At 38.5% G+C, this 9,489-nt stretch overlaps 2 protein-coding genes across 3 annotated transcripts; one reads left to right on the top strand and one right to left on the bottom strand.

Annotated features, from left to right (window-relative positions):
• Nucleotides 1-490: 490 nt before the first annotated feature.
• LOC111789290 (phospholipase D alpha 4) lies at nucleotides 491-3,740 on the top strand. Its single transcript, XM_023670009.1, has 4 exons — nucleotides 491-825; nucleotides 994-1,554; nucleotides 1,640-2,834; nucleotides 3,093-3,740. The coding sequence occupies exons 1-4, from the start codon at nucleotides 553-555 to the stop codon at nucleotides 3,527-3,529; spliced, it is 2,466 nt and encodes an 821-aa protein (XP_023525777.1). The 5' UTR covers nucleotides 491-552; the 3' UTR covers nucleotides 3,530-3,740.
• Nucleotides 3,741-4,269: 529 nt separating this feature from the next.
• LOC111789291 (DEAD-box ATP-dependent RNA helicase 20) lies at nucleotides 4,270-9,163 on the bottom strand. Of its 2 annotated transcripts, XM_023670010.1 has the most exons (10): nucleotides 8,908-9,163; nucleotides 7,725-7,990; nucleotides 7,427-7,606; nucleotides 7,171-7,332; nucleotides 6,845-6,999; nucleotides 6,264-6,356; nucleotides 5,561-5,646; nucleotides 5,223-5,449; nucleotides 4,776-5,009; nucleotides 4,270-4,641 (listed from the first exon to the last, which is right to left on the bottom strand). In XM_023670010.1, exons 1-10 carry the CDS (start codon nucleotides 8,961-8,963, stop codon nucleotides 4,583-4,585), a joined length of 1,518 nt encoding a protein of 505 aa, XP_023525778.1. In that variant the 5' UTR covers nucleotides 8,964-9,163; the 3' UTR covers nucleotides 4,270-4,582. The 2 variants fall into 2 exon arrangements, with proteins under 2 accessions (XP_023525778.1, XP_023525779.1); XM_023670011.1 differs by lacking the exon at nucleotides 7,427-7,606 and having other exon boundaries at nucleotides 8,908-9,162.
• Between the last annotated feature and the right edge of the window lie 326 nt (nucleotides 9,164-9,489).

Here is a 9,489-nt window from a genome sequence, read left to right on the forward strand (position 1 = left end):
AATTGGACCTAAGGGCTTGGGCTTGGGCTTGGGCTTGGGCCTGGGCCTATTTTTATTTATTTCAAATGTTAACTTTCATTAATTTTTAATTTTATATTCATTCTAATTAATATTATTAACATAAAAGACAAAACGACTTGGTCTTATGAATACACCGAATTGTTCACACAAAGACCAATTGGGGTAATGTGATATCATAAGAAGAGATTTGTTAACATCTCCCACTCCTAATTACTTCTTTAATATATGGTTACAAATGAATGGTGATAGCAAACATTGCACCACAAGCAATGGTGTCATTAAAATTATTGATAGAGGAGCTTTGAAGTTTGGCTCAAGACAAGTTGTTGTTCCTAGTAGGTTAATACGGGATTAACACTTTGATCACGTAATCAGTTAGACATTAAACCTAAAGTCCGTTGGAAAAGAAGAGAGGTATTATATTCACTCACATGGTGTCGAAGGGAAGAAATGAAAAAATGTGATTGGAGTTGAATAGAATTGGGCTTGAAGCATAAAATAGTGGACCAATAGGTTACCTCTAAGATTGACATGGAAAATTCCACAAGTTTTTCCAACTTCCATTCAGACCCTTTGCATTCAATTCCAAGCTACCTCTCCTCCTTTCTTGCTTATCTAATTCCACCACCTCATATAATAGCACCTACCTTCCAACTTCTCATATTCTCCCTTCTTTCTTTCATTCACTCTCCTACAAAATTGTTTCAAGTTATGACAGTTCACGGAAAGCATAAGTTCTTCCACGGCACGCTCGAAGTTACCGTCTTCCATGCAACAACATACACACCGTCATCACCTCTCGATGTAAGTCCTACATCATAAGAATGAGGTTAAATTATAAGTTTCGTCCCTGAACTTTTGTGGTTGTGTTTATAGGTGGTCTCTAAACTTTCAACTTTGTGTCTACTACATCGAATAATAGAATTTCTATATCGTCACTAGAATAATATAACAGCTTTTTCTCTCTTGTAGTGTATATTTTCTGGAGGAAAGCAAAGCTATGTGACCATCAAGATAAACAACATAGAGGTTGCTCGGACAAACCACGAATATGACCGTGTTTGGAACCAAACATTCCGAGTTCTATGTGCGCATCCATTGACATCTACCATCACCATTACAATGAGAACATCTCGTTCTGTATTGGGAAGATTCCAGATCCAGGCCCAACAGATTTTGAAAGAATCAAGTTTCATCAATGGATTCTTTCCACTTCTTATGGAAAATGGGAAGCCGAGTCCAGAGCTCAGACTTAGATTCATGCTATGGTTTCAACCGGCAGTATATGAACTAAGTTGGAAAAAGGTGCTGGAAAATGGAGAGTACAAGGGGCTGAGAAATGCAACGTTTCCTCTAAGGTCCAACTGTCATGTGACTCTATATCAAGATGCTCACCATGTCTCTACGTTTCAACCTCCGTTTCACGGTTCGAGTGCGCCGAGAAGGCTATGGGAAGATGTGTATAAGGCCATAGATAATGCAAAGCATTTGGTTTACATTGCAGGCTGGTCCTTCAATCCAAAGATGGTGCTGGTAAATACAAATAATCATCTATCTTTGTTAAATTACAAACTTTAGTCCATGAATTTTTAACCGCTAATACTCTTTTGGTGATCAGGTAAGAGACCCTCAAACTGACATACCCTATGCCTTGGGAGTAAAGCTTGGTGAGTTGTTGAAGCAGAAGGCAGAGGAAGGAGTAGCAGTGAGACTAATGATATGGGACGACGAGACATCCCTTCCCGTCATCAAGAATGCTGGGATAATGAAAACACATGATGAAGATGCTCGGGCATATTTCTCGAACTCGAAAGTTGTATGTAGGTTGTGCCCCAAATTACATCCTATGTCTCCACCAATTTTCTCTCATCATCAGAAGACCATAACAGTAGATGCTCAAACTCACATCAATGCAAGGAACAGGGAGATTATGAGTTTCATTGGGGGTCTAGATCTTTGTGATGGTCGCTATGACACAGAACAACATTCATTGTTCCATACTTTGAACACAGAATCCCACTGCTGTGATTTCTACCAAACGAGTATATCAGGAGCCAAGCTTCAAAAAGGAGGGCCAAGAGAGCCATGGCATGATGTTCATGCTCGGGTAACAGGTGAAGCTGCCTGGGATATACTAACAAACTTTGAGCAACGATGGACTAAGCAATCAGATGCTTCGTTGCTAGTCCCAACAAGCATCTTACTAAAACTGATGCCCCCACTTGAATCAAACACAAACCCACAAAAGGATTGGAACGTACAAGTTTTTCGATCTATCGACCACTTGTCTGCCAGCCAAGTTTTCAGAAACTTGACGGTTGAACGCACCATCCACGAGGCGTATGTCGAAGCTATCAGAAGAGCCGAGAGATTTATTTACATCGAAAACCAATATTTCATAGGAGGGTGTCACTTGTGGGACAAAGATCAACACTGCGGATGCACGAATTTAATACCGATCGAGATTGCGCTCAAGGTGGCTACTAAGATCAGGGCAAGGGAGAAGTTTGCAGTTTATGTAGTGATTCCAATGTGGCCAGAAGGGCCACCAGAGAGTGAATCAGTAGAGGATATGCTACATTGGACAAGGCAGACAATGACAATGATGTATAGATTGATTGGAGAAGCAATCCAAGAAACTGGGGAGAAGGCCCATCCAAGAGACTACTTGAATTTCTTTTGCCTTGCAAACAGAGAAGAAGAGAGAAAGTGGGACTTTGTTCCCCCTCACAGTCCACAACATGCAACAGAATACTGGAGTGCCCAACAACATAGAAGGTTTATGGTCTATGTCCATTCCAAGGTCATGATAGGTAAGTTTTCAAGTATTCCGAACATCGTTTCTAAGGGGCATTTTAACAAACATGTAGAGGGCAGTTTTAATAACATAATAACGTCAAAACAAACAAAGAATTGATTTAAGAGTTTTGGATCTCATTTCAACAAACACAAATGACAAATCTATTCTCCATAAAAGTGATGATGGGTTCATTACATATTCAAATTACAACGATATAAAGCAAAAGTGTAGAAGAAGTAGAAACTAACCATAAATATGTGGGTGTTTGCAGTGGACGATTTGTACATTCTGATCGGATCCGCAAACGTGAACCAAAGATCTATGGACGGAGAACGAGATACAGAAATAGCGATCGGATGCTACCAATTAGAAAACGACGGAAAAGAATTGCCAAATGGAAGAGACATTTCAACATTCCGCTTGTCGCTTTGGTACGAACATACTCAACGATTCGAAGAGGTGTTCTTAAACCCCGAAAACTTGCAATGCGTTGAAAGGGTTCGTTCAATAGCAGACGAATCGTGGAAAATTTACAGTGGAGAAGAAGTTGCAGACATGAAAGGTGTTCATCTCGTAACGTACCCTGTGAAGGTAAAACAGGACGGATCGATTGAGGATTTGGAAGAAAATGGAGGCCATTTTCCTGATACTAAATGCCCCATTAAAGGAAGAAGATCAATGTTCTTGCCGCCCATCTTCACGACCTAATTTTAATGGAGACTTGAATGGCGATGACCAAACTCTGAGTTTGCATGTACTTGCACGAAGATCCATGAACGAGAAGACCCAACTGGGGAATTTGTGGTTTGGAGGGAAAAGTTCAAATCTTTTTTCATTTATACGTTTGTATACTGTGAATAAATCATTTATAAGGTTTCCAAAGAAGAAATAATTCATCATTCAATAATCATCTTCTATAGATACCAGCCTTCACATAAAAGCTTCTTACTTCACTAGCATTCATAAATTGGTAAAAGACAAGCATTTTCTTCATCAACCTCAATCTTCTCCGTACATAGTTCCTTCAATTCCATACAAAAAAGACAATAAATAACTAACAATGGTCCCAACCTAAAAGTTACTTTTTTTCATTTATCTCCAATCCCGAACCTAGAAATAGACAAATAGGTCGAACCTAAATTCAGACTAGACTCTTCTTTGTTTGAGCTTCTATCATGCATGTAAATTTTAGACTCAACAAGTACATAAAGATCTTCGTGGAACTAGGGATGGAGTCTCAATCGATTACTTTTTTCTAGGATTCCTTATCATGGTATACTCAGAAAGCTACGTCCATGCAACTCATCAAGTATATCAATCTACAATATAGAAGGATATTCCTACTTACATTCCACGACTATTTCTATTAGATAACATTGGAAACTAGCCATAAAAACCTTACTTAATCCATATACTTCATTCTAGTTCATATACTTCAAAAATATTGTTGAGAAATAATGAAGAGGTTTACTTTCCAACACAATAGAAAAGATCATAAATACAGTAATGCAGCATGTTTGAACAATTTGTCTACTAAATACACGTTGACTTTAACATTTTTCTTCTAGGGAAAAAAAAAATGGAACTCTTTCTTGTACATCAAAATCCCAAACTTTCACCTGCCTGTCATGTGTTGGTAAAAGTAGAGTAGATGGATCTGTTCAAAGGGTTAAGTGGTAGTATTCAGCATACCCACTTTTGCAATGGCAACACAGTGACTGCAGGACACTAATAATTGTCTGACGTCATCAAGTTTGATAATCAACTCCATGATCGGCCACCACCAAAACCCCTTCCACGATCTCGGAACCCCCCATGACCTGATTAAGATGAAATGTTGATACTCAACAACATTCTTGATTGCTATTCCTTTTATCCTTGGTATTGATTCTTAAGAGTATTTGGGCAGTAATGGGAACAAGAACACCATTTCACTTGCATGGAAATAACTAACCTGAGGGAGGAGGAGGCGCACCACGACCCATTGCTGCCAGTTCAGGACTAACCTTCTGTCCAGCTTCTTCAAGAATCGCTATGAGTTCTTTAGCAAATCTTGCATTAGCAGCGGTGAAGAAAGTGTATGCAGTTCCTTTTGCTCCAGCTCTTCCTGTTCGACCAATTCGATGTACATAATCCTCAAGAGATCCAGGAAAATCGTAATTTATTACATATTTTACGTCCTTTACATCTGCAATGGAATGACATATTAGGAAATATTAGAGAGAGCAATAAAATGGTTCATAAAAGGTTCGGCCACAAAGATTTTAAAACGCGTCTATTAGGGAGAGTTTTCCACACCCTTTTATATAAAGAATGTTTCGTTCTCCTCCTCAACTAATGTGTGATCTCGCATAAGCACTGTACACTGTCGCACCTTAAAATTTTCATATACAATACATACCTAAACCACGAGCAGCAACATCTGTAGCCGTCATTATAGGGCTCTTGCCAGACCTAAATTCTGAGAGGACCCAATCCCTTTCTGCTTGACTCTTATCACCATGAATTGAAAGTGCAGGCCAACCATCCATGCGAAGCTGTCGGGTAATTTGATCACAGCCTTTCTTGGTATCCATAAAGATCAGGATTCGACTCCCATCCATTATATCCTCCAGCAATTTCACCAATCTGGAAAACTAGTCAGTACCAGTTACTTCTTATCATACCCTGAACGGCTTATGGGAAATGGGTCCCCAAAAAAATAAGTAAACGACAAAAGATCCCACAAGCTCCACTCACTTGTTATATTTCTGATTTTCAGAGACGATATCAACATGTTGGCGTATGGCATGATTAGCTTTCAGGTCTGGAGAACCAATGATGACCTGTGCAAATTACATAAACAAAAAAAGTCGATTACAACATTAAGAATATTAAAGACCACCCTTCTCCTTCCCCCTCCACCCACAAGAGAAAGAATAGTAATATATTTATATTTTGAAGAAATTTTTTTGCAATTACCGTCTTCAGCTGTTGTCCTGAAAAATAAAAACTTTATTTCACGGTGAATTCTTTCGAAACAGTAAAAATAATCGCAAGTATTGTCTTCTTTAAACTTTCCTTCAAAATTTTAAAATGCGTCTATTAGGGAGAGGTTTCCACACCCTAACAAGGAGTGCTTCGTTCCCCTCTCCAACCAATGTGGGATCTCACAATCCACCCCTTTAGGGGCAACGTTCTTGCTGGAACATCGCTTGGTGTCTGGCTCTGATACCATTTGGTAACAGCCCAAGCCCACCGCTAACAGATATTGTTCTCTTTCAGCTTTCCCTTCAAGGGCTTCACCACAATGTTTTAAAACACGCGTACTAGGGAGAGGTTTCCACACTCTTATAAGGAATGCTTCGTTATCCCTCTAACCAATCTGAGATCTGACAATAATGTTACAACATAAGACCATATTTATGTCCCCTTATATGGATGTATGAGTTAGAGTCTTTACCTTGTATGGATTGTATAGAAACTTCCTGGCCAATTGTTCAACTTCTTTAGGCCAGGTAGCACTCCAGTACAAAGTTTGCCGATCAGGCCGAATCTGTATTGAAAATAAAGTAGCATTTGAGAAACTTATAAGAATTAAGCACAACACAATTTAATGTCAACACCAACTAACCCATAAAAAATGAGCACAAGTAAAGCCACCAAAAACACACATAAATGCTTGGCTCAAAAGCTGGCTGTCAACCAGGACTGCACCACAAGCCAAGAAAATACAACTCAGTTTTAACAAATTTTCAGAACAGCCGATTCATTTAGAGTCTGCATTATCATACAGAACCTAATTCCAGGAAAATTTTCAGACCCAAAAAAATTTAAGAGAGTAGAGGTCTAGAAGAAAAGTGAGTTGCAAAACATCCCAAAACTGGGGTTTTCGAACAAACCAGAGGTCCCAAACTACCAGAAAGTTACCCTTTTTACTTGATATTTTTGGGAACTTCTATCTTAGATCTATTAAACCTATGCAAAGAACAAAGACATACAGTAATGACAGTAATGTAATTACATGTAGAGTAGAACTTAAACCTGTGAAACAATTTTCCGTATTTGAGGGTCAAATCCCATATCTAGCATCCGATCAGCCTCATCCAGTACAAGGTAAGTAACCCTTCGTAAGTTTGTATGATGTGACTCCATCATATCAATCAATCTTCCCGGTGTAGCAATTACAATTTCAACTCCTGGTGTCAGTATTTTAAGAAGGGGTCATTCATCTTGCTATCATAAACAACGAAAAGAGGAAACAAAAAAAACAAGAAATAATCATACTAGGTATGGTAGTAAGAAGGAAGTGTTCATTGACACCTCAAACTTGGTTAGTATGGACATCTTGAATTTATTTCACCATCTACCTTTCTGAAGATCACGCACTTGAGGTCCTTTGGGAACACCACCATATATGCATGTGTTCTTAATCTTCGAAGATGCACCAAATTTTGTAGCTTCTTGTTGAATTTGAACTGCAAGTTCACGAGTAGGAGCTAGAACTAACACAATTGGACCATCTCCAGGAGCTGAGTAAAATTATGAAATGAAAAAAATGAAATCAGTCCATTTGAACATAACGACCACAATTAGGCATTTACAATTTGCATATTATTTTCTTACAAAGGATTGGCTGGGCATTGACATGGACAATTGCAGGCAAAAGGTATGCAAGTGTTTTCCCTGACCCCGTTTCTGCAATACCAATGAGATCTCGACCTTTAAGTGCCATTGGCCATCCTTGGGACTGAATAGGAGTAGGTTCAGTGAAGCCAGCTTTGGCAATTTCTTGCATGACATAATCTGACACGCGCCATATGTTCATAATCTTTGTATACATAAATTATAATGAAAAAATGTACATTCAAGAATGATGCTTAAACTTTAAAGATAACCATTAAATGAAATATAAGGAATGTACCGGGAAATCCAACATCACGGAAAGACTTGACTGGTTTTGGAACATCGCGACCTTCTACAGTGATTTCCCTCCTTGTTCGATACTCCTCAACCTCTCTCTCTGTCATTTCCGCCACTGATGATGCCTCAATGTAGAAGTTCTTCTCAAAATGAGGTAATCCATCCAAATCCACCTTTTTTGGGGCCTCAGAAGCATGATAGTCACTCTTGCTAGAGGAGGATCGCACTGAATTGCCATAGCCTGTAGACCCACCAAAACCTGAATCACTGCAGCACCCAAAAAAACAGGTTGAAAGAGAGAGCCCCGTTATTTAAGAAAATAAACATAGAATCACCCAGGTGGTTTATCCTAAGAAGTCAATGTAGATACATCAATTTCCAAAAAAAAAAAAACACTAAGCTACATCTACAATAAAAAAAAACTTATAAACAGGCCAATTTAGAAGATTGGTATGAGAAATCAGTAGTTGATTAAATTTGGAGAGTTTAATCTTCGAAAGAAGAATAAAAAAATAAGGAAACAGGTGAAGGAGCCCAAGATCAAGCCAAAGGAACAAAAAAAATAAACAATTGGCAGGTATTTACACAGTTCCACCTCACTAAATGGGACCCACTTTCCTCCTCCACCTCTCCCATAAAATCTCTTCCAAGTGTTCCTTCGGCATAACAGCTTCTGAAAGCTATTTCAATAAATTAATCAAGTTCCTTCTTTACAAAAATCTACTACTCACATTATCTAGTCACCAGTCCATGATTTTTTTAAATAGATAACCTCGATTATAAAACTAAGAAAAAGTAAAATAAAACCCCACAAGAGAAAACAAGATATATAAACAATTATGCAATTACCTTCCAGCTCCAATGAGAAGGGAAGAGAACAAATATATTTTAGAAACCAAAAACAGCTTTTAAACTCTTCGTATAATCAACGAAAACCCTTCGCCACTAGAAAAGGCTGAAACAAGTCCAACTGAAACCATAATCCGAATACTAATCAATCAGCTACGATGTAATTCTCCAAGCAACTAAAACCCATTACCCAATTCGAGAAGTCCCACGTTATCGTGGAAATTAAACAAGGTCGCAAAACCTAGAACCATTAAAAAAAGCTCAAAATCCACAGAAACCAAAACAAAAACCTACATTCGAAAGCGTAAAGAGGAAAAGGAGGAAGTTAGAGAGACCTTCTACGGTCGCGGTAAGAAGTGGGATCGGAGGTGCGGCTGTCGTAGCGACTCATGGCGCCGAAGCTCGCCGGAAAGAAGGTGACGGAAGCGGGAATTTAAGGGTTTTAGAAGCTGTCTCAATTCGGTAAAGGCGATTAACAATCGACACCGAGTTCCCTGTGCCCTTCGCTCGATCGAGGCTTGCTAATCGTACGGCTACGTCTTTCTGCCGTGTCTTCCTCGACCAGATTAATATTAATGATATTAAAAAATTTAATTCAAGCTTATTATATTAAACAACATCTCTGCAATAATTTCATATAAGAATCTTAGTTCATTTGAAAAAACAAACGATATATACGGTTTAGTTATTAAAAAAAAAGGGTAAAATACATATATTAAATGGTTTATTATTTATTGAAAGTTTATTGAAATATTGCTTCTCTCTCTCTCTCTCTCTCTCTCTCTCTCTCTCTCTCCTTTTTGAGGTAAAATAAATATTATTTTTTCTCGTTGAAAAATGAAAATCGCCACACGACCTTAATTCAGGTCCATGAACTCGGCCCATTCGTAGAAAGCTATGTGGGCCGACAACCAGAG

This window comes from Cucurbita pepo, chromosome LG02 (assembly GCF_002806865.2).
Source record: "Cucurbita pepo subsp. pepo cultivar mu-cu-16 chromosome LG02, ASM280686v2, whole genome shotgun sequence".
Taxonomy (NCBI): domain Eukaryota; kingdom Viridiplantae; phylum Streptophyta; class Magnoliopsida; order Cucurbitales; family Cucurbitaceae; genus Cucurbita; species Cucurbita pepo.